The 25,641-nt window shown below is 44.1% G+C and overlaps 2 protein-coding genes across 2 annotated transcripts in view; both read left to right on the top strand.

Annotated features, from left to right (window-relative positions):
- Window positions 1-25,641, top strand: part of LOC137524164 (indolethylamine N-methyltransferase-like) — a 543,463-nt gene that overhangs the window by 224,284 nt on the left and 293,538 nt on the right. The gene's annotated exons all lie outside the window — the stretch shown is intronic.
- On the top strand, window positions 1,515-23,686 carry LOC137524159 (indolethylamine N-methyltransferase-like). Its single transcript, XM_068243733.1, has 3 exons — window positions 1,515-1,718; window positions 10,092-10,299; window positions 23,127-23,686. The coding sequence occupies exons 1-3, from the start codon at window positions 1,568-1,570 to the stop codon at window positions 23,548-23,550; spliced, it is 783 nt and encodes a 260-aa protein (XP_068099834.1). The 5' UTR covers window positions 1,515-1,567; the 3' UTR covers window positions 23,551-23,686.

Below are 25,641 nucleotides of genomic sequence, written 5' to 3'. Positions count from 1 at the left end.
AGTTTGACACCTGTGAGCTAGAGTGTTGTTATTATCAATTGTCTTCAAATATTGAAAACAATCTAAAGGCCTGTTATCAATCAGTGAAAGGTGGCAAGAACCCCAAGCTTATGTAGGGATATATACAGGCCGTGATACTGGAAAAGCAGGAAAAGTATCATATGATAAAAAAAATTCTTAATTGTTGGTCATGACATGAGTGATATTTACTCAAACTTAAGCTCTTCACCATTGTCTTCCAGACACAGGACATAAGGATCGAGCGCGCGAGCAAGATTTAATTTTGATTTTGTGGCGAATCAGGCAAATTTCGCTTACTAAATTCTTTGGGGATAATTACAGGCCGATTTCAGACAACATTTTACATTTTATATTGAAGTCAATGGTGCTGAGTTATGGGGTTCATAGCAGAGCCCCCCATACATGCCATCATCAGTTCTTTCATCGAACGTTCTTGTTGCCTTCATATGATGAATCCAAATACGGAATCCAATTCTGGAATACAACAAGCAACAAAGGTTAAATCTCTTAGCAGAGGGAGAGGGTGGCAGGGGCTAGGTGATCCAGGCTCACAAGGCAAAAGTGGCTGCTGCCTATTCCCATTCATTTTCTCACTACTTCAGGCGATAATGAAAGAGACGTGTGGATTGTTCTCTCTAGTAAAATAGTTCTGCCATGCCATTGCCAACATGAAATTAAGCCACTGGACCCAGCAAGCCAGACATTCTAAATAGATTTATTGCAAAAGCTACAGACATGCAAAGTACTAAACATTCTACCTTGCTAATAATTGTAGATTTACTGCAGATACATTAAAGATGGGAGGCTGAGCCAGGTGTTTATATTAAACCATGGGCATCTATGGAGGTCCAATGGACTGGTAACACAAAATGTTACATTGGGACAGTGACATAGCAATAGGCAGTGCAAAGGTTGCGACTGTGCTGGAACTCTTGGGCCAGAGGGGCCCTCCCTCAACCACAGTATTAGCTCTTTATTGATCCAGTGCTTGTAATAATCACTTCTATAGATACTTTGAATAGTGGTAATCATTAACACACGGTTTCCCATCATCTTCCTGCACCTCTGACACTGTGGTTGTCCTTGGCAGGTTTTGGTGTGCCGTATCATTTGCTATGTATAGAGTGCTTGGGGGGGGGGGGCCCATTGTAAAACTTGCACTGGGGCCCAGAATGTCTTATCTATGCCACCGTATTGAGAAAAAACACAATAAAAGCCCCAATTAGTCTTAAACTCTATTCTGCAAAGTTATCTAAAACAGTAAGATTTTTTTCCACAGTCGGGTTTTAAGTCCACATGGCAATGTCATTGTTTAGCAAATATACAGCTTAGTTTATTATAATTTTTAATAATTTATTATCAGTTACAGCTCAGTCAGCTGAATCCCCATGACTGACTTGTGAGAGTGAGAAACAGCTATGAGAAAATACAGAATGACACAGTAATAGGTGTATCCACCTGGTGCTGTATGACTATAAAGGGAACACCAAAGACAAATAACTACAGATGAAAGTGAGAAACCAAAGTGGAGAGGATTCCTCCCAAGATGGATTGTGGACCAAAGAAATTCTACCATAAAGATGACTTTGACTCTAGAGATTACATTGATACATATTACTCGGACAAGCCAGGCATGGAGTTTGCAGATGATTCTTTGAAATTTCCTATGATGAATTGTCATTACGTGTTCAGCTCTGGTATGTATAAAACAACATTTCTTCCATTTGTGTTAATAACTGTATGTCTCCAGTAAGTTTATCTTTCGCTGTTCAAATCCTGCTTTGGTTCACTAGAGTAGGAAGCATGGGTAACACAGGAGGTTTTATACAAAAATCTTTTTGTGTATTTACAAATACATGTAACTAATGCGTGTGCTTTTAATGACAGAGAAAGACATTGCTTAAAACCTGCTAGGAGAATCCCAGCGTTCTCAGCTAGTATTTTGCTATTAGTATATTAATGCCTTTCTCTAGACCAGTACTGGAGGGAAAGAAACAAAGACAAACGGGAGCCCAAATGGTGCAGTATCTCACAAGTATTGGGTTTAAAAAATATTTCTATAGAAGGGTACTCACAAAGGTGGGTTGAAAAGGGGGCAACCGACCACTTCAGGCAGGTGGAGTGTTTTGAACCTGACTCCACTCAGGTCTACCAGCAGTCCTGGACTCGGTCGCTCTCTTAGCAAAAAAAAAAAAGAGGCGCCCCGAATGCGGCATACAGACTGCTAGGGCACTTTTATTTGGCCTGAGCAAGTGGGCGTGGTCCCACGAAACGCGTTGCCTGTGTTTAATATTCAATTAAACCTCCTTACCTAAAGTGAGTTTGTCGTCTGTGAGGTAAGCCACCTCAATCTTTTTTCATTTTATTGATTTGAAAGTGTTTTATATACATTGGGCGCCTCTTTACCCTCTACTGTTCTCTAGACCAGGGATCCCCAAACATTTTCAGTCAAGGGACGGTTCAACATACTTAAAACTAATGGGGGACCAGAGTATACATAATATGATGTAGAAAACATTACATTGCACCTAGGTAGTGTAAACTATTACCTGTTAACACGTGCAGCCCTTTTGTCTCCCATTTAAAGGCGTCATCAAGCAAGTTATGCTACCCAGAGTACTACTTACCTGGGGCTTCCTCCAGCCCCTAGCAGTCACTATGTCCCTCACCACAGCTCCACTCTCAGCCGCTGGCCCCCAGTTCTCACCAGGTAGTCCTCTACTGCGCGAGCGCCAATGTCAATCACCTACACGTGGTCTAGAGTGTACTGTGTAGTGGTTCTGCGCTTGCACAGTACGTTCCGGACCACGTGGAGGTGACTGACAGCGGCGCTCGTGCAGGATCAGCAGAGGATACTTGGCGAGGCACCGCCAAGGACCGGGAGCCAGTGGCGGAGTTGCGGTGAGGGACATAGTGGCTGCCAGGGGCTGGAGGAAGCCCCGGATAAGTAGTACTCTGGGTAACATTACTTGCTTGATCACTCCTTTTACCAAAGCAGATTATTATGCCCCCAACACAGCATGTGCAAATATTATGACCCCAGCATACCATGTGCAGATAGTAAAAAACCTCTTTGCGCCAGACAGTGAAGCATACTCGGAGCAACCTGTCATCCAATTGGACAGCAGTGTCACCTGATGCAGAATTGGATTGGAAGCCAGTGAATGTGCACCACTGATATTTTAAGATGCAGTGGACTGCATCTATAAGTAATACATGTTGTGAGTGGAGGGCCGGGGAAAAAGCCTCAGGGTGCCGCATTCGGCCCGCAGGCCTTAGTTTGAGGACCACTGCTCTAGACATTGCTCACAGGGCAGGTTATCAGAATGATCAGAAAACTACTGCTTATTGCTGTTTACATTTATGGACTCTACATCTGGCCATGTGGGAGGACAAATGTCCTATTTGGAGGTGAATGGCAAGTCTTTAGTAGGTGAATGGCAAGTCTTTAGTAGGTTGAAAAATAATTTTTACCAGTTGTCAATAGACATGAGGACACACATTCTTGCATAGGTGAGCATATGTGCAAAAATGTATTGGCATGCATGCAAAAATGTATTTTCACTAAATTGATTGAAGTCAATGGGTATGACTTTTTTTTTACAGATTAATATTTCACAAAATGACAAGTCAATGCAAAATTACAAATTCTAATTACAATTAGTGTTGTTAAAGTAGCTTTCTGCCCCATTTGCTGGACATTCAAAAAAATAGGTATACTTTCTCCTGGTTTGCGAATTTGAATACACATTTTCAAGTTACAATAGGGAAAATGGTTTTAAATGTGGTTTAACTTCCTTGGCAGTAACCCTGAGTCAGGCTCGGGACAGACGTTTGTAGCTCAGAGTGGTCATCCCGAGTTGGATCCATGGAAAGTGTGTAATGTGCAGGGCTGCCACAGATCTACTGTATCTAGCAGTATGATTTTTAGGGTCTAAAAGCTTGTGAAAAAATTGCAAAACTTTTAAACAATGAAAACTGGAAAATATCATACCGCCAGGGAGGTTAAATGTGGTTAAATGACAGATAAATGCATCCATCCATCAGTAGTAAAAATTTACATATACTGTATCCCCAGAAATAGCAGTGAATGCATGGGGAAACTATTTGCATCTGATGATGGAGACCCCCCCCCCACCCGGGGGGAAATACGTATAGTGGTACAAACAGCTAATTAAAGGTCAGAGTTTATGGTTAATTAAGAATAATAAATTACTTTTCTCTTTGTTATGTTTTTATTTTTTACTCTTTGTTAGGGGTATTTTAGTATCCCTTTACTGTTTTCACCTGATGGGACGACATTTGGAGACTGCCTTGGGGACCCCCAGATGTCAGCATGAACCCCCCCCCCGGGTGTGCAAAGCCACGTCCTCCTGGGCACCTGAGTGGGGAAAAGCTCATCAAGCTTTTGGGGAGAGTTCAGGGAGAGTCCTGGGGAAGAGGTGGAGCCTTTGTTGCTCCTGTATCCAGAGCTCCCCCATACCATCTGGGGCCCCCATGTCATTTTTTTTTTTTTGTTATACTTTTTTTTTATTTTCAACAAGAAAAGAAAAACTTCCAATGTACATCATATACTTTTCATAGTATAAATAACTGAACAGGTTGTACATTTGTTGAGAGAATATATAACAATTGAACTTTGCTTAAGGAAGTGGAGCAGGATCCATCAGGAGCAGGGGAGAGTTATTCTCGAAAGGATCTGAGGGAAATGTTCCCCATAGAGGGTCCAGGAAAGTTTTATGGTCCTTAAGATGGGCTATTAGACCTGGAGTACTGTTTTGCTAGGTATAATAGATCCCGTAGTTTTTATTCTTACAGGTTTTATCATCTATGTTGGATCCTGTAATCAGAAGCATCAAACTTTTTCTTATCATCTTGACCTACTATGGAATGTAGGCCTAACTATAGTGAGAAAGAAAGGGAGGAAAGAAAGAAAAAGGAACGGTTCCTACTGTCTTTTATAGGTATAGATCATCTTAGGTTACCTGTAGTTATTTTGGAAAGCTGTATTAGAGGTTAGAGTTGTATTATGCCGGGGTCTAAATATTAATAAGTAAGGTGGGGAAATATCCCTTTATATAGTTTATGGTCAGTGTAAGGGTTTGTTAAAAATAGTTTCTAATAATCAAGGGGGTTGGTAAACAGGCGAGGAATAGGGCCATGAGTCCCAGATTCTGTGGAAGCTATTTTCTGTATCTCTTAGTGAGGCGGTCAGTTGTTCCATGGACCTGGTCCAATTAACTTTCAGAATAACTTCAGAGATATCTGGTGGAGCTATGTTTTTCCATGCTGAAGCTATGGTTATTCTAGTGGCCGTAAGTATGTGGTTGACTAACCGATTTGTGTGTTTGTTCACTTTCGTGAGTGGCTTGCCTAATAACATGTGGAGGGGGTTGAGCGGGACTTGTGTGCCAGTAGTGGAAGCAATAAGGCCTTGGACCTTGGTCCATAGAGGAGTGAGGATGGGACAATACCAAAATATGTGTTCCAGGGTGCCCTTTTCATTACAGCCCCTCCAGCAGAGATCTGAAGTACCCGGATAAATCTTTGATAGTCTTTCTGGGGTAAGATACCATCGAAAGATGATTTTATATATATTCTCTCTGATTTGGATACACATGGAAGAATGTTTGGCATTTTCCCATATCTCATACCATTCTTCTATGGAAACAGAGGAGGGAAGTACACTTGACCATTTGGCCATGTAGGGATGGTCTAAGGTGCAGGAACCTGACTTAGTGAGGAGTAGTCCATAGATCTGTGAGATCAGGCCCTTTTGGTGTCCCTTGCGATTGCATAATTGTTCAAAGGGTGATAGGATAAAAGATGTAGGTGGTTTGGGGATAAGCGAATGAATAAAGTGGATAATTTGATTAAATTCTAAGATTAGTTTAGTAGTAAGAGGGTTTTTTTCTTCTATCTGTGATTTAGTATAGACTTTACCTGTGAGGGGGTGTATCCAGTTACTCAGGTTGAAAAAACCTAGATTAAACCATGTAGACATAAATGATTCAGATAAACCTGGTTGAAAGTAAGGGTTTCCCAGTATCGGGAGCAGCGGTGAAGGAGAGGATTTCAACCTGGCCACGTTAGCGGTTAAACGCCATATGTGAAGCGTAAACTTAATCGTTGGGAGAATTTGTTGTGTGGGGATTTTAATTGGTTGATGAGCCCATATTAAAGATGCTAGTGAAATAGGGAGCATGCTGGTTGCCTCTATGAGACCCCATTTTGTGTAAACCCTTAGGCTAGACCATTCCCCCAACTGGCGAAGATGTGCTGCGTAGTAGTAGTATCGCAGATTTGGGAGTCCAAGACCACCTTGTTCCCTAGAAGAGAGAAGAATATTCTTGTGTACTCTTGGTCTCTTATGATTCCACACAAATTGTAGGAAAGCTGATTGAAGCATCGCCAGTTGGGAGGATGGGACCAGTACTGGGAGGGTTTCGAATAGGTATAATAGGCGTGGTAGAACGTTCATTTTTAAAGCGTATATTCGGCCCAGCCATGAAATCTTATATGCTGTCCACTTGTGTAAGTCTTGTAGAATTTTTTGGATCAGGGTCGGGAAGTTACTTTTATATAAGGTATTATAGGTGGATGTGAGTTGAATTCCTAGATATTTTATGGAGTGGGACTGCCATTTGTAGGGGAAGTGTGTTTTTAAGGAAGCTAATAGATTGGGAGGGATTTTTATAGGCAAGGCTTCTGTTTTATCTTGGTTTAATTTAAACCCAGATATGGCTTCGTATATATTCAGAGTGTTATGTAGAGCTGGAAGTGATATCAGGGGTTCCGAAATGGTAAGTAAAATGTCATCTGCGAATAATGATACTTTATATTCATGTTTGCCGTGAGAAACTCCTTTTATGTTATTGTTTTGTCGAATTGCTGCTGCCAAGGGTTCGATGCTCAGGGCGAAAAGAAGTGGGGATAGGGGACAGCCTTGTCTCGTACCATTATGGATTTGGAAAGGAGTGGGGGAGGCAAAGGGAAGTTTAATTGAAGCTGATGGGGTAGAGTATAAGAACCTGATTATATGTAGGAAAGAGCCTACAAAGCCTTGATGTTCTAGCACCTGGAAAAGAAAGGGCCAGTATAGTCTATCAAAGGCCTTCTCTGCATCCAAACTTAGAAGCAGAGAAGGCCTTCCCATCTTGTTCATCAATGATATCAGATTTATGGCTCTGCGGGTATTATCTCCTGCTTGTCGATTTAATATAAAGCCTACCTGATCGTTGTTAATAAGCCTGGTTAGAATAGGGTTAAGGCGGTTAGCTATTGTTTTCGTAATAATTTTTAAATCTGAGTTAAGAAGGGATATGGGACGATAACTCTGAGGTAGTTGGGGGTCTTTCCCTTCCTTGGGGATGACAGTAATTAGTGAGTTTAAAAGGGAATTAGGTGGGTTGTCCCCGTTCATGATTTTGTTAGCTAAAGTCGCCAAGTGTGGAATGAGAATTGACTGAAAATGCTTATAGTATGAGTAGGGCAGGCCATCTGGACCAGGGGATTTAGATGAGGGCAATTTTTTGAGGACTTCTATTATTTCAGTTGAGGTTATTGGTGAGTTTAGAGTCCGTTGTTCCTCTTCAGATAGCTTGGGGAGGTTTAGTTGTTCTAAGTAGAGGGATACTTTTTCCGAGTATTGTGGGTTAGAGGAGGGGTCTGGGAGATTGTAGAGTTGCTCATAGAAGGAGGTAAATATATTGGCTATTTTGGTAGGATCATAATGAGTGACACCATGAATGTCCTTCATTGAGTAAATTGTCTGTTGAGTGCTTTGTGGATTAAGTTTTTTAGCCAGTATAGTGTGTGGTTTGTTGCCTCTTTCAAAGAACAGCTGTCTGGTCCATTTTAAACTTTTTTCAAGTTGGGAGGATTGGAGAGTGTGTATGTCCAGTTTAAGTTGTTGGATGGTCAAGAAGTGCTCATGCGTTGGGTGGCTTTTGTAGGTGTGAAACGCTTTGGTAAGAGAATTATTGAGTTCTAGCAATTTTTTTGTAGTATGACGCTTTTTCCTAGAACCCTGCGCAATAAAGTAACCCCTTATAAAGGCCTTGTGGGATTCCCACATTAAGCCAAAGGATGTAACTGAGTCTATATTTGTTGCGAAAAAGGATTGTAATTCTTCTAGACAATTAGTAATGAGTGTTTTGTCTTTTAGTAAGGATTCATTTAGCCTCCAGTGTAGTGGTTTGTGTGGGTTAGCTAGCCAATCAAGATCTAATATGACTGCGTGGTGGTCCGACCATGCCGTAGGGGATATGGTGGAATCGATTAGGGAAGGAAGAAGTTGGGCTTTGGCAAAAAAGTAATCGATACGTGAGTGAGAGGCATGCGGGGGAGAAAAGAATGTATATTCTACTGCTGTAGGGTTAGCTACTCTCCAAAGATCAATCATCCCGAACTTTCGGAGTAACATTCGAAATTTACGGGAATTGCGCTCATGGGGAGAGGTAGTGGATGATGAGACAGGTTTACTTCTGTCTTTAATAGAAGAGAAGGCCAAGTTGAAATCCCCTCCTAGAATAATCGTCCCCTTGGCGTTTTTTTGGAGTTTGGAGAGGAAAGATGTCAAGAAAGAAATCTGTTGCGTAGCCCCCATGTCATTTTTAAATGTATTTTTATCAGTGCAAATAGGTATATTTGCCGGGGATCCTTATACAGTAGTGTTGCAAATGCAAAGCAATCTCTTGCAAAAGCATTGCAACTTGCCCCAGAGTTTCACAAATGATTATTACGCATTGTGTACTGACCACCAGAAAACCCCAGGAAGAAACTTACTGTTGTTTCTAGGGGTATATGTACATTTTCACTTTAGATGGATGGATACATTTATCTGTCATTTAACCACATTTAAAAACAATTTTTCCTATTGTAACCTTAACATTCAGTTCTCAAAAACCACAAGGTCTATCTTATTTTTTTTCTCCTTGTTCTCATTTTTTCCTTAATATATCTAGCCAATTTAGTAAATCTACCATATATGGGGCTTTGCTATTAACCGCTAACTCAAATTCAAAAACCAACACAAATTATTACGTTTGAAATACATTTTGCAGACATTTACATTTTGCATTATGATATATTTGAGCCATCACTAATTTTTGGGTTTTTTTTTGTATGGACTCTGCATCGGCCCAAGTGAAAGGGAAAAGTCCTATGTGGAGTTGAATGGCAATTCTCTGGTGGGTTCATCTATTGCATTGTATGTGCAGATTTGGGACACTAGAGCAGAAAGCCTGGGTCACACAAGAAGCTTGATAGAACTCCCATGGTGTATTGTGCTTCCGAAAATATGTGTAACTAATGCCTATGTTTTAGTAACAGATAAATTAAAGACAGGCACTTTTGCAGACCTGCTACAAAAGACCAACAGTTCCCTTTTTTTCTCAAATACCTTTTATTATTTTGTAAGGAAAATGTTATCGGTAACAAAGATAATAACAGATAGGTGTGTGTGTGCAACATGCACAAAAAGAACAAATCAGTCAACAACCCCTCACCCGATAATCCCCCCCCCCATCCCAACAACACTCCCCACCCTCCACCCCAACCACCCTCTGATCTAGCTAGTTAGAGTATTCAAAAGTCTCCTGCCAGTACTCAGATGATGAACTTGCAGCGCGCAGATCAGTATTAGAGAGTTATAATCCAAAGTCCAAACAGCCGAGAGTATTGGCAAACCTTTGTCTGAGGTACTAGGTGGTGTATTTTAAGAGAGTAACCATATTTTGTAGCTCTGCAGTTGACATTATGTTTATTATAAAAGGTCAAGAGTTTCCTTTTAATCAACTTTTAAAATCAGCTTAATTCGTAATATTATGTGGTGACTCTCTTTTTGTAGAAGAAAGTCTAGAGAGCAGGGGACTGCACTGGGTCTTGCAACAACCCTGCCTATCCCAACACTGTGCTTTGGTGCTACTTAAGGATGAATATTGGTTAAATAAAAAAATTGCTGCTATTGCTGAACATGTACTGTATTAAGAGGTAGGAGATACAATAAAATTAGTTTAGCAGCTTCATGACTTTGATGTATTTAATAGACTGTTCTAACAATCCTGCAGGTTTTGTGAAGGGAGAAGTCCTGATTGATCTCAGTCTTGCTTCCTTCGTTCATCAACTCTATTCAGCTTGTGATGTCGTCAAGGACATAATTATACTGAAGCTCAATGAGAAATGTAACATGGAGACAAGCAGATGGAAGGGCGCTCATACTGGAGCCTTTAATTGGATGCACGCATCAGCTCATGCCGCCAAGTTAGAGGGAAAAAGGTCAGTTAAATATAGTTATATATATATATATATGAAAGGATTAACACCAAAGGATTGCCTAGTGCCTACAGACCAATTATGATTAAGGACCATTGTGCACCTGAAACATGTTAGCTACAGGTTGCTGATTGTATGTGATTAAATAAAGGTTTACGTTATCTAAGGGGCATTGTGCAGAACCTCACTTCTTCAATTTTACTGGTCTATGGCTTAGTGGCCTGGTTCCTGCACAGACCCCGATGCAAAGGTTGAGCAGACTGCACTGTTTTATTCCTTCCAGGCAGGGCCGGATTTCTGGCAAGGCCACATAGGCCATGGCCTAGGGCACCAGAATTTTAGGGGCGGCTCAGTGAGGGGCAGTACAGCTGTTCTGTGCAGCCATCCCTATCTACGAGGACAGCTTTAACCCTTCGTACTCTGTGTCCTGTACTTGTGTCGTCCCTGCAAGACCTGTAAGCTCTATCCCTGCAGGTACACATCAGCCTAATTCTCATGGTGACACAGTGGGTCCATCATTAACAAGATGGCAAGTGTAACATAAAGTTCTTAAAGAAAACCTGAACTGAAAATTAAAAGTCAAAATAAGCATACACAACTCATACTTACCTCCCATGTAGTCTACTCCTCAGTGTCTTTCTCCTGTCCCGCGTCCTATTTGTTCACTGTGATAAAGAGAATTTTCCGTCCTCCATTTTGAAAATGGCCATTACCCATAACAGCTTTCTTGTCAGCACACAGTTAAACTGTAACATCGCCCACTTGAGCCATAGGGAAACATGGACATTACCTGGTACATCAGTTTTCCTCTTAGCTGTAACTGACAGCAACTGATATTTTACTGACAGCAACTGATATATTTCAGATCTGACAAATTATTGTCAGAACTGGAAGGGATTATTGTCAGAAGAAAATGGTGAGCTTCTGAGAGGAACTGATGGCAAGGTAATTATGTAATGTTCATTTGAAGTTACCTCATGTGTTTATTTTAAATATTTTTACTCAGTACAGGTTCTCTTTAAGGAAAACACAACTTATAATCTATACGTGTATTACTAAAATACTTATTGTCTGTGACATCCAATGATGAAAAGTAAGTAAAATTCTCATTGGGGCACACAGAGAAAACAACCATATAGACAGTACAGTTGGCCTTGGGCGGTAAAAAGTACAAATCCGGCCCTGCTTCCAGGCCAATTCCACCATTTATTTTGTGGAATACTTCAATAGCATAAAGTCTTTCAGGGTAGGGGAGATGGTAAAGGCATAATTCACACCATGATCAAAAAAAAAAAAAAAAAAAATCTAGCACTGCAATTTATTGTATCAAAAGTTTTAATGATGTCATATTCCAGTTCTAGGTAAATACATTTTCATACAAATGTGCATCCAATCCAACAGTGATAGCAGCAATGCACAGGTGGGTGCAGAAGGACCTAGAAACTGGTGGCCATTTTGTAGCTCTCTGGTACCTTTCCCTACTCTCACACAGAACCCTCCCCTGGTTAGCAACTAATAACCCCCCCAACTAATAACCCTCCCCCTGGACAACTATTAAATTCCCCCGAGCAAATAATAACTCTCCCCCGGGCAACTTATAACCCTTAGTGCCAGCTATTGATAGCCACAGTTCCCATAGTGGGCAGCCTCGGCGCCCACTATAATGCATGCCCATTTTTGGTTGTGCTATAATTAGAAGCTCCATCATATGTGTCTTTCCCTCTTAGAAAGAAGGGAAAGTGGCAAAGGGGAAAAGTGAGAGGTTCTGTGTAAAGGGATAGGGGAATAAGAGAAAGAGGGTGAATCCTTGAACTAGCTATAGCTGGGGGGCGTGGCCACCACTCAAGCAGGACGGTCGTGTGAGAACAGAGCTCCGCTGTCAGCCTCTGCATACCGGCTCACCGCAATGCCACCACTGCTCCCTTCTACCTCCGAGATGGAGGAAATGTGCCCTGAAACAGACCCCTCCAAGAAGAGGAAGAAACTCAGCCAAGGACTTAAAAAACTGATGGATTATTTTACCGAGAAGGCTGCATGCTCTTCCTCCTCTTGCCAAAATGACGCCCGCACGAAACAAAAGCAACCCAAGCAAGGCGGATCACTACACTGATGTCTCCTCTTCATCCCTGGAATGTGCTCCCTCCACCAGGAGCCCTGCAAAGGTGAAACCGCGCACTTCTCCACCATCACACGCCAACAAGGTAGGCCCATAGCCTCTTACGAGTGATGAGCAGCCTATTTGTAGCATAGACATTGCAGCATTCCCTGCCTCAGACGGAGTGTTCACAGCATGTTTTGTATTGACGTGTATAACCGTCAATACCGCTAGGGAGGTTAATTAACAAGTATTGTCCAAACAAATCCCCTAAGGCTTTTCTGCAAAAAATAATTAATAAAGCCAACAAAGTAAAAGATGGGTTCCTCCTCATAGGTGGCGATCTGAATGCGACAGTGTCCAAACTTGACTCTACAGCTAAACATAACAGATCTTCTCCTCATTTACAAGCCTTATGAAATTGGAACGATTTATTTGATCCTTGGAGAATACATCATGGTTCTTTACACCTACTACTCTGGAGTACACAAAACTTACACCAGAATAGATCATTTTTTAGTGGATAGAAATCTCCTTAGCTATGTCCGAGTTACAGACATAGGAATTATATCCTGGTCTGACCACGCTCCCATACAGATATCCATCTCTACTACGACACCTAAATTACCCCCAAGACAATAGAAAATAAACACTTCCATCATAACTAATCCCTCCCACAAACAGGTTATATTGAAAGATATCTTGAAATTCTTTAAACTTAACGATACTCCTGACATAAATGTTGCTACATTATGGGCCTTGCATAAAGCCTATATCAGGGGCTTATTAATCTAACTAGGTTCCAGAATAAAAAAAGAATCCACGGAAAAATACCACTCATTAATAGACCAGATCAAAACAGCTGAAAAAAGACACAAACAAGCTCTAGAGCCAAAAATAGGCCACAACCTATTTATACTTAGGCAGCAATTAACCACTACACGACCGCATCACGCCGATTGGCGTGCACACGGCGCCAGCCCCAGGACCGCCTAACGTAAAGTCCTTGGGGTGTGGTTTGCAGGAAATTGTGCGTGACGTTGCACACGCATCTATGCTTGGATGATGGAGCTCCAAGCCGCCTTCAGTCTCCCATCGGTGATCGCCGCTCGGAGACTGTTAGATGGTGGCAAAACCTCCATCTAGAAACACAGTACAGCGCTGTGATCTAAGGCAGTGCTGTACTTGGGACAGCCGTGTGACATGGCTGTCCCCTCTCTAGGCAGGAAAGTGATTGGTTGTCATAGGCTTGATCGGCTGTCATAGGCTGAAGCCTATGACAGCCGATCATGCTGATTGGATAGCGGGGGAGGGAGGGGGGGGGGAATAATAAAAAAAAATAGCTACATTTATTGTAGAAATAAATAAAAAAATATATATAAAAAAAAAAAAACAGCTGGAAAGTGATCAGACCCCACCAACAGAGAGCTCTCTTGGTGGGGAGAAAAGGGGGGGGGGGGGGGGGAATCACTTGTGCGCTGAGTTGTGTGGCCCTGCAGCAAGGCCTTAAAGCTGCAGTTGCCCAATTTGTGAAAAATGGCCTGGTCTTTAGGGGGGTTTAAGCCTGTGGTCCTCGGATATCCGGATAGGAAAACCCGGAAGTGGCCTTTAAATTGCTTTAAAAACATTTTTTAGGGTATATGAGGCATCTAGCATAATTATTTTGTAAAGGGGAACACTAATTGATGATTGGGACTTAAAATCCCCCCAGAGAAAGAAAAAAATGGCTGTCAATTAACATTAGGCCTAGGTTCCAGACAGCAGTCGTGCAGCACACATGGGGCCATATGCAATTCACCTTTTTACCTGAGTTTTCTCCTAGGAGATAATTTTTCATCTTCGATTTAAAATAACTTTTCAGCAATTTTCAACTAAAAAAGTACCAAAAAGTAAGTGAAAAAGTACTATCAAAATTATTTTGAGTATTTTCTTTTTTTTTGGTGGCTTAAAAAGCATTTTATCGACAAGTTTAAAATTATCACCTAGGAGAAAAGTCAGGTGAAAAATTTAATTGCATATGGGCCATTGTGTCCAAAGTCCAACCGCACAATTGGGACATGACAGTTTTCAGCCAAGACACCTCCAAAAAATTATGCAGCAATTGTGTTTTGGGTTAATTATAGGTGGTATCAGTGGCCTGTGGCACCCTGGCCTGGCGGTGGGAGCTGCACAGGCAGCAAGTGCAGTGCAATGCAGCAGCAGCAGCAGGTGTAATGTGTGCCAGGAGCATGCCGGACGTGGCACATTGCAATTGGCACTTAGCATGTGTCACGTGGCACTTGTCACGTGTCACGTTGCACTTGTCACGTGTCACGTGTCACTTGTCACGTGGCACTTGGCACGTGGCACTTGGCACGTGTCACGTGGCACTTGCAAGTGACACGTGGCAAGTGCCACGTGACACTTGGCAAGTGCCATGTGACACTTGGCAAGTGCCACGTGATACGTGCCAAGAGTGACACGTGCCAAGTGCCACGTGCCAAGTGCCATGTGACATGTGGCAAGTGCCAAGGGAAATGTGGCAAGTGCCACATGACACGAGGCAAGTGCCACGTGACACGTGCCAAGTGCCACGTGACACGAGCCAAGTGCCGAGTGACAGTCAGACAGCAGAGGAGAAGACACTAGTGCACACTAACTGTCACACTGCCACTGCTCACAGCACAACAGTTCTGTAGAAAGCTAACACAGTAGTACTACTACTCTAACAACTACTAGCAATGACTGCAGTACTACAGTACTAACTACACAATAACACAGTAATCTATCCCCTAATCCCTAACCTAACCTATACCTAAGGCTCATAGCTGGGCAGCAGGCAGCAGCTGGCCTGGTCTGTGCACAGCACACACACACAGACACATAGCAGCTGCCTGCAGCACACACTCTGACTGTCACACAAATGACATCAAGCTAATTAATGATTTAACAATAGTTTAGTGATAGTGAAGGGGTTAATCACTGAACAGCTTTCAGTTTATCACTGCTAGGCCAGCAGCACTGGAGCACACACTCTGACTGTCACACAATGACATCAATCAAGCTAATTAACGATTTAACAATAGTGTAGTGATAGTAGTGAAGGGGTTAATCACTGAACAGCTTATCACTGTGTACAGCCCTTGCTACTAGGCCCAGCAGCACTGGAGCACACACTCTGACTGTCACACTATGACATCAATCAAGCTAATTAACGATTTAACAAAAGTGTAGTGATAGTAGCGAAGGGGGTTAATCACTGAACAGCTTTAGGTTTATAACTGTGTACAACCCTTGCTAGGCCACCAGCACTGGATCATGTCTCTCAGTGAGCATTCAGCAAGCTAAGACAATATGTCTCATCATGGCAGCCCTCTTTATTATACAGGGGGCTGGCCAGTGTTCCTTTCTGTGATTGGGTGCCAGGGTTTAGGCTGGGAGCCCTCTGATTGGCTCAATGAGGTCAGGTGGGGCTGGCCAGGGTTCCCCTCTGTGATTGGTTGCTAGGGCTTCTGCTGGGAACCCTCTGATTAGCTCCAGGATGTCATCTCCTTAGTTACAGTATTTTGGATCCGGATATCCGCAATATCCGCGGATATCCACGTTATGCGCCCAAATATCCGCAGATAGCTAGCCAAATTTTTTTAAAAATCCAGAACCCGAATCCGAATCGGATAGCGTAAAAAAGTTTGGATATCCGGGTTACACGGATATCCGGAATCCTGATGAACAGCACTGATTCCGCCTATTCGGCCCTGTGATCAAGGTAGTGGTAGTGGAAATATCCATGATTGGCGGAAATTAAGTATCTGGGCCAATCAGAGGCCCCCAGCGTAGGCCCTGAGCAACCAATCATAGGAGGGAAGGCTCTGCTCTCGTCTCCTGTATATAAAGTGGTGGCCATGTTCAGTGGCCCCCTGTCCTTGCTTGACTCTGTGGACTGAGAGGCGTGGACCGGTCCTAACCCTTACACTACCTTATCACCGTGTACATGGACGTTTTAAAGCACGTAACACTAGATTTACCAAAGCTGCGCAGATCTGCGTAAATTCCCTGGAGCTCACACCTAGTAGCACCCCTGCTGAGTTTTTTTTAACATGCTATCAACTCCATTGTTCTCTTTCTTTTGTTCTGAAAACATGCACATTTCCATTTGTTTACTTGAACTAAATCACCTTGGATCTGAGTTACTCTATGTGGCCACCTCCTATCCCCCACAACCAGAGAATTCTGTCCTTTGTTTGAGCACAGTATGAGTACAAGGTAATGCATAGTCAGTCACTGGATGGGAGTCTGCTAAGGTTTGTCATTGCCATAATACATATGATATTTATATAAACCCACGACGGACAATTTCTTTACTTCACTGTCACTGTCGCACAGACTGCTGCAGCGCAAAACAATGCTATTGGGCAAGGTGAATAAAGTCCGGTGTGAACTTCCTCAGCTTGCAAAAGACACTGCACAGCGAGAGGTATTATTCTTATTTATTGTATTTATAAAGCGCCAACATATTACGCAGCACTGGACATTAATTTAGGTTACAGACAATATTTAGGGGTGACATACAGCAATATGACAATACAGGAATACAAGAAAACAAGATCACGCAGCACAGTATGAGTACAAGGTAGTGCTTAGTCACTGGATGGGAGCATGGAGATTAGGCAAGTTAGGTTCACTCAAATGCATAGCATGGGTTCACAGTAATGGAGGTGCATGATCAGGTAGGACACAAAAGGAGGAGGACCCTGCCCTAAGGCTTACAATCTAGAGGGAGAGGTAGGGACACGAGAGGTAGGGGACCAGAGTTCAGCTGTGGGTTTAGAGCAATTGTGAGGGGTGCTAGGCCAGAGTGAAAAGGTGAGTTTTGAGGGCCTTGTTGAAGGTGTTGAAGGAGGGGGCTGCCCTAATGGGTGGAGGTAGGGAGTTCCATAGTGTTGGAGCGGCTCTTGAGAAGTCCTGGAGGCGTGCATGGGACTGGGTGATGCGGGGGACGGTCAGGCGAAGTTCATTGGAGGAGCGGAGTGAGCGGCTTGGTGTGTATCGATAACATTTATAGATATTGGTTTCGTGCAAAAATTCTCGTTTGCGCACAAAAACGTTATCGTTTCACGTGAAAATTCACGATAGCGCAAAACCAAAAATTCTGTTTTATTTTTCAGTGTTTCAAACTTTACAGAGTTTACAGCGTTTGCAGACCCAGTGTCCATCGTCCCTGCATTTGGCACAGGGGAATTTTTGACATGTTGCACAGGTAAACCTGCTGCGATTCTTGTTGCAGCTCTCTTGCACCTGGCACTGTGTTGTCTGTACAGTCCCTGGCACAGCAGCTGCAACAGCTTCAGCAGCCCGCCTTTGTGCCAATATTTCCTTGTGCTGCATGAATCGGCAACAGAGTTTCTTAGCTAGAAGACTCAGAAACAATCTTCTTTTGCCTGTCCACCCTGTACATGCCTTGTACAAAATGTAGGCATTCACAGCTGCCAGGTCCAGCATATTGTAAAAAACTGCTACTGGCCACCTGCGTGTTGCTGCTCTTACGGAATACATCCATGCCATTTGGTCCAACACGTCTACACCACACTGTAAAAGCAGAGAGAGAGAGACATGAGTATATGTGCTTTTTTTCTATAGGCCTGTATAGTGCACATCAGAAAACATTGTAGCACTGGTAGGGGCGTTCCTTGGGTCCTTGGAGATCGGGGGCACCTGTGCGGTCCCCCTCCCCCCCCCGGCCACCGCAGCTGTCCCCGCTGCCAGACTGCCTGACCAGCAATCCACAATGGCATATGTCTCTAGGCCCCGCATATGACACTCGCCCCAGGCCCCGCGTACTCTAAGGCCACCTCTGGGCATAGATCAAAGATGTATACGCACATACAATTTTGATTGGTCAATCACTGACCAATTTTACCACCCCCATGCAGTAAGTGGGCAAACAGACAATGAATTTGATGAACAGAGCTAAAATTGGCTAATCAAAATTGTATGTGTGTACAAGTTAGGTAGTGACAGCAGGGTCCCCCAGTTAGGTAGTGACAGCAGGGTCCCCCAGTTAGGTAGTGAGTGACAGCAGGGACCCATGTTAGGTTAGTGAGTGACAGCAGGGACCCCCGTTAGATAGTGAGTGACAGCAGGGACCCCAGGTTAGATAGTGAGTGACAGGCACCCCCTCACCTCTTTATGGACCTGAACCAGTTTTATATGCTCCTGTACTGCCTGATGAAGCAGGATTGTTGACCGCGAAACGCGTTGCGATTTTATGGAGCTGTGAATAAATTGTATATATTTTTACTCTGCATTTGAGTATATGTCCACTACCAGAGGGAGGTAAGTCCACCTCGACTTCCCTCTTTTTATCATTTTTAGAACATTGTTTTACTCTGCTTGGCACCTCTGTTCATACATATTACAGCACGATTAAGTCCACCCCTGGTGGAGGGGTTCTTTCCCCATTTTCCTATCTACAGAGAGCGACTTTTATACCTGAGTGGGGTCAGGTACTAATACTCCCCACCTGCCTGTCAAGTGGTTACCTGATGGTAACCCACCTTTGTGAGTATAAGAACCTTTGACTTTACATTATATATTGAGCTTACCAGACAATATTGCACTATTGGGCTCTTGGTGTCCTCTGTTTTGTTTTTACAAGCCCCCTCACCTCGTAGCCAGCAGCGACCTGACCAGTTAGAGTGGGCGCCGGGCGCAAATATGCAGAAGTGATGTCACTTCCGCATATCAGCGGTGTCCGCTAGGTGCTAGCGCCCACTCTAACTGGTCGGGGCACCCCTGGAAATAGATTGGGGGCACCCCAGAAAATTTTGGGACATGGGCCCCCCAAAATAGCGCTAGCGATGCCACTGAGCACTGTAAAATTCAGTGCAGTTTCTAGGCTAAAATACACCCAGGGTGAGGGTGTAAAAATTGTGCCCCCCCAAAGCAAGGTATGGGTGCCCGCAGTATAGGTTAGCCAGGTCTAGTTGCACTCAGTATAGATTCCCCCAGTATAGGTAGCCCAGAATAGGTACCCCAGTATAGGTAGCCAGCTATAGGTCCCCCCAGTATAGGTAGCCAGGCATAGGTGAGCCAGTATAGTTGCCTCCGGTATAGGTTAGCCAGGTAGGTGCCTCCAGTATAGGTAGCCAGTATAGTTGCCCCCAGTATAGGTTAGATAGGCAGGCGCCCCCGGTATAAGTTAGATAGGTAGGTGCCCCCAGTACAGGTTAGCTAGGTGGGTGCCTCTAACATAGGTAGCCAGAATAGTTGCCCCCAGCATAGGTTAGATAGGTAGATGCTCCCAGTATAGGTTAGTTAGGTAGGTGCCTCCAATATAGGTAGCCAGTATAGTTGTCACCTGTATAGGCTAGCTAGGTAGGTAGGTAGGTGCCCCCAATACAGGTTAGATAAGTTAATGTTCCCATTATAGGTTAGATAGGTAGCTGCCCCCCAGTATAGGTTAGATAGGTAGGTGCCCCCCAGTATAGGTTAGATAGGTAGGTGCCCCCCAGTATAGGTTAGATTAGGTAGCTGCCCCCTCAGTATAGGTTAGATTAGGTAGCTGCCCCCCAGGTTAGATAGGTAGGTGCCCCCCAGGATAGGTTAGATATGTAGGTGCCCCCCAGGATAGGTTAGATAGGTAGCTGCCCCAGTATAGGTTAGGTAGGTGCCCCCCATGATGGAGGGGGGAGCCGCAGCCGTGAGGAGGGCAGCCCAACCTCTCCCTCCCTTCCTCTCCCAGGTCGCCCTCCGTGCTCCCCCCTCAGACTGCAAAGCAATGGGCAGGGAAGCGCTATACAAAACTACTCACCTCCCTGGTTCCAATCGCTGCTCTCTCGCCGCCAGTCTCCTCTCTGCATAGACGCTGATACACATGCTGCTTCCTGTGTGTGTATCAGCGTCTACTCTGTGCAGAGAGGAGACTGGCGGCGAGAGAGCAGCGATTGGAACCAGGGAGGTGAGTCGTTTTGTATAGCGCTTCCCTGCCCTTTGCTTTGCAGTCCGAGGGGGGAGCACGGAGGGCGGCCTGGGAGAGGAAGGGAGGGAGAGGTCGGGCTGCCCTCCCCGCGGCTACGGCTCCCCCCTCCATCACAGCGCCCCCCCCTCCCAACAGCGCTCAGGGCGCCTGCACGGCCCTAGAAACGGCCATGGTAAAATGATACACACATTCACATACCTTCATGTGATTATAGTCTGTTATCGTGTTGGGTTTCCTCTTTCTGCCGTCACTGATCTTGGTGCATGGAACTTAGAACACACACAGTCTTGTTTTTTTAGGAGCATAAATTGTCAAGGAGACACTGCCACTTCTAAGCACTGAAGTGGAGAATACCTCTCACTGTGCAGTGTCTTTTGCAAGCTGAGGAAGTTCACGCCGGACTTTATTCACCGTGCCCAATAGCGTTGTTTTGCGCTGCAGCAGTCTGTGCGACAGTGACAGTGAAGTAAAGAAATTGTCCGTCGTGACATTTCTCCCATCATCCACAAATGGCTCCATCAGATTCATGACCATGTTCTCTGCCAGCCTCTCTCCCTTCTGACGACTGGGGTCATTTCCCAAGTAAGGAGATGCATTGCAGACATATTTGGTCTCCAAATCCGTGGCCATCCAGAACTTGATCCCAAATTTGTCTGGTCTGCTTTTATGCACAGCACTGTGTCATGCCACTCCCTTGCATACACTGCTACAATGGATGGACAGCATAACACCGTTTGGCCACCTCTACAGCATTCATATGTTGTGAAAAGCCAGCCTTATTGCATTACAGTATCTGCCATACTGCCATGGCAATCGAATGTCTCGGTCTGTCATCATTTGTCATGTCAATGGAACACTGCCAAACGTGCCAATTGCCCTCTGATTGCATTTTGCTGCATGAATCGGCAACAGAGTTTGGTGTCTGCGTGGGTTTCCTCCGGGCACTCCGGTTTCCTCCCACATCCCAAAAACATACAGGTAAGTTAATTGGCTTCCCCATAAAATTGGCCCTAGATGACGATACATACACTACATGATACATACATAGACATACTGTATGATTATGACAGGGACTAGATTGTGAGCCCCTCTGAGGGACAGTTAGTGACGAAACAATATACTCTGTACAGTGCTGCATAATATGTTGGCGCTATATAAATACTTAAATAAAATCTGCAAGTTTTCATTGTATTCATGTCATTGTATCAGCAACTTTTCATTCTGTTTTTACACAATTTTTGATAAAAGACTTGTGTTTCCATATATTGTGAATTTGCAGATCAGTGAATGTGGGGGATATTTTGTATAGATAGATAGGACAGGCATTTCTGAAGGTTTCCAAGTCTCACACAGCTACTCTGTGTCCACAAATTCAAATGTACAGGTAATGGGTGGTTTGCACAACAATAGATTGAAGATAATCAACCCTGAAGACCTGTGAACATCTCAGCAGGGGTGAATAACACCTCTAGCCTTGCACCAGAAAATAGAAAACTTGGTAATTCTAGTGTTAAAGCACTTAATTTCACAAATTTAGGAATGCACTGTGAATTTTGCCCTTTAGAGATTAAAACACGACTCTGAATCAAATACGTAATTTTTGGTCAGACTTTTGGCATGGCTCCCCCTCCGGCATGCCACCGTCCAGGTGTTAGGCCTCTTGAAACAACTTTCCCATCATTTTTGTGGCCAGAAACAGTCCCTATAGGTCCTAAAATGTTCCTGTCCATTGAAGTCTATGGCAGATTCACCTGTTCACTAACTTTTCCGATCAGAGCAAATTTTGCGTCTCGTTTGGAAACCAAGGACCAAGAATTTGGTGAAGAATGGAGAGACACTCAATCCAAGATGCTTAAAGTCCAATGTGACGTTTCCACAGTCTGTGTTGATTTGGGGAGTAATGTCAACTGCTGGTGTTGGTCCACCCTGTTTCATTAAGACCAGAGTCGATGCACCCATCTACCAGGGTTTTGGAGCACTTCATGGTTCCTTCTGCAAACGAGCTTTATGAGATGCTGACTACATTTTCCATCAGGACTTGGCACCTGCCCACACTGCAAAAATTACCAAAACTTGGGTCAATGACCATGAGATTACTGCGCTTGATTGGCCAGAAAACTCCCCTGATCTGAACTCCATAGGGAATCTGTGGGGCATTGCCAAGAAAAAAATGAGAGACATGAGACAAAACAATGCAGAAGAACACTGAAGGCCGCTATTGAAGCATCCTGGTCTTCCATAACACCTCAACAGTGCCACAGGCTGATAGTATCCATGCCACACCGCATTGAGGAAGTAATTGATACAAAAGGGGCCCAAACCAACTAGTACTGAGTAGATATGCATGATTATATTTTTTCAAAAGTCCTACATTTTTCAATTTAAAAACTTTGTTTTATTTATTTCATGCAGTATTCCACTTTTCTAAGACTTTGATTTTGGGGTTTTAATAAACTTTTAGCCATAATCATTAAAATTATAACAAATAAAGGCTTGACATAGCTTGCTTTGCATGTAATGAGTCCATTTCATAGATTAATTGCCCCTTTTAAGTTGAATGACTGAAATAAATAAGCTTGTGCGCGATATTCTAATTTTTCAAATATCACCTGTACAGTGTGGGGTTTCTAAACTGCAAATATGAAAGGATGATGCAACGCTTTAAATAAAATGATATAACTGGCTAACTGATAACCAAAAACGAATTAAATTAAATGTATTAAATATTGCTGTAATGCAAGAAAATTCTAAATCCCCTGTAATTTATTTTTTTTTCAGTGCCCAAATTCAAGACAAGGAAATGCAACTAAAGACGGCCATCAGTCACGTTATATCCTGTGACTTTGAAAATGAGAATATAACGCACCCTGTTGTGCTTCCACCCGCCGACTGCATCATCAGTGGATTGATATTGGAAGCCATCAGTAAAGATGAAAATGATTACATGAGGAACCTGGATAAAATATCAAAGCTGCTGAGACCCGGAGGCAACCTGATACTAGCTGGGTTATTAAATGCATCTTACTACATGGTTGGAGGAGAAAAATTTCATATATTTAAATGCGATGAAAGCTTTGTGAAAAATGCCCTCTGCAAGTTGGGCTTTGTTACTGATTATTGTGCAGTGCAGAGGAGGAGGAGTGAGAGTAAACTTACTGATTATAAAGATGTTATTTTTATCACAGCTTGCAAGACCAAGTAGGTTACGATAGCTGCCAACCGTCATCTCTAAGCATGTGTTGGTATGTAGCCATCTAAACTCTGAAACATAAAAATCGAAAATTCTTCAAAAAAAAATCAAACATCAACACTATAATAAAGAACACAAATTGGGTTTATACTGACTTTTAAGATTTTTGTTTAAATGAGTAACATTCTTCAACCGAACACACCACACACACACACACCAACTAATGGTTGACCAATCAAACTGAACTAATGTCCCTGCATCAGACTTTATTGAGAGAAGTAGAAACCAGATATATATTGGCATTGGCTGCATATGTAGCCCTGTCAAATTTGCAAGTGTCCACACAAGCCTTGAAGAAACACTTCCATCCAAGAGCCACTCAAAGACAGTTTGCAAAGAAGTAACCACCGTGCCTGAGCAGGCTGTCACCGAGCATACATTTGAAATCGGCGCCGGTAGACTTAGGCACAGGATACAGCCGGTATATGGCTGATCCTTCTTCTGCACAAGTCTGGGTCGTGTTGATTACTATTCCCCCTCCAGGCCGCCATGGATAGTGGGGAATTTTATAATTTAATTTGATTTATTGATTGATTGTGTCTTAAAAGCAATTGAGGCTCCGTCTTTTTATGGCGCCGACGTTACTCACTGAGCGCGCTATAGCTGTAATTCCTATTACAGTCTATGGTGGCACCAGCTGCGCCCAAATCTACCTGCTCTGAAAAGGACTGCTCCGGTCACCGGATGGTTCCAGTGTCCCAGCTTTGATCCTTCTGGCACTGAATAACGCTCAGCTCCTGATCACAAGGTCCATACACTCCATCCAGCCAAACCAGTTTGCATGCAGCATAACAGGGCTAGCGCCTTCCGGGAACTGCTCTCCGGGGTGACATCACACGCAGGCCTCAATAACAAGTACCATTCTGCATTTAGAGCTTCTTCAGATGGTAAGGGGCCATGTTAAAACAAGTGATTTATATACACTGTCCTGTGTGGAGCTTTTAGTAGGAACTAGTGATGGGCGAACACCTGGATGTTCGGGTTCGGGAAAGTTCGCCGAACATGGCCGAGATGTTCGGCATGTTCGGGCCGAACCCTGAACTTTCCGAACATCCAGCTTTTGGGGGCCATATGGGGTCGCAGGCATAAGGGGGGAGCATGCCCCGATCGCGGGGGGGGGGGGGGGGTCAGAAATTCCCCCCACCCCCTCCGCTAGCGCTCCCCCCTCTGCCCGCTTCCCCATACAAAAGTTTAAGCAAAGTACCTGTATAGTGGATGGCCTGGCAGTGGGCGGCACTGTGGAGTGAGGAGGAGGAGTCCGGAGAGTGACGAGTTGAGGGAGGCCAGGCAGCGGGCGGTTCAGCGGAAGTACCCTTGTGGTACTTCCGCCCTTTCTCTGACCTCACGCCCGCTGCCCGGCCTCCCTCAACGCGTCACTCTCCGGACTCCTCCTCCTCACTCCACAGTGCCGCCCACTGCCAGGCCATCCACTACAGGTACTTTGCTTAAACTTTTGTATAGGGAAGCGGGCAGAGGGGGGAGCGCTAGCGGAGGGGGTGGGGGGAATTTCCGACCCCCCCCCCCGCGATCGGGGCATGCTCCCCCCTTATGCCTGCGACCCCATAGGGGGGCAGTATTCGGCCGAACAGGGCCCTGTTCGGCCGAACAGGGGCCCTGTTCGGCCCTGTTCGGCGGCCATTAGAAGTTCGGGGCGAACCCGAACTTAAAAGGCCGAACACCATCAGGTGTTCGGCCGAACGCGAACATCACCCGAACAGGGTGATGTTCTGCAGAACCCCGAACAGTGGCGAACAGTGTTCGCCCAACACTAGTAGGAACTCACCTCTACAGAGGTAAATAGCCAGCGCTATCACAAGCGCTGAGTGATTTATCAAGAGTTTTTTCCTCCATTTTTCCTTGTGCTTTGCGCTTAGAAAGCTATTTTCTAAGCGTTTTTGCAGAGCGATTCATTTTTTCACTTCCCGACGTCCAGGAGGAAGTGTATTCTTTCACCCGGAAATGAATAAATCCATTGGGCCTGATTCACAAAGCGGTGCTAACAGTTAGCACGCTGGTGAAAAGCCCTTTATCATGCCTAAACTC

This window comes from Hyperolius riggenbachi, chromosome 7 (assembly GCF_040937935.1).
Source record: "Hyperolius riggenbachi isolate aHypRig1 chromosome 7, aHypRig1.pri, whole genome shotgun sequence".
Taxonomy (NCBI): domain Eukaryota; kingdom Metazoa; phylum Chordata; class Amphibia; order Anura; family Hyperoliidae; genus Hyperolius; species Hyperolius riggenbachi.
The sequence above is the reverse complement of the archived record's forward strand: the minus strand, read 5'-3'. Positions and strand labels throughout refer to the sequence as shown.

Excerpts from the sequence above, each read along its gene's own strand:
- LOC137524159 (XM_068243733.1), top strand. The coding sequence starts at position 1,568 with ATGGATTGTGGACCAAAGAAATTCTACCATAAAGATGACTTTGACTCT. Across the intron at positions 1,719-10,091 it reads TCATTACGTGTTCAGCTCTG|GTTTTGTGAAGGGAGAAGTC; the intron begins GTATGTATAAAA and ends ACAATCCTGCAG. Across the intron at positions 10,300-23,126 it reads GCCAAGTTAGAGGGAAAAAG|TGCCCAAATTCAAGACAAGG; the intron begins GTCAGTTAAATA and ends TTTTTTTTTCAG.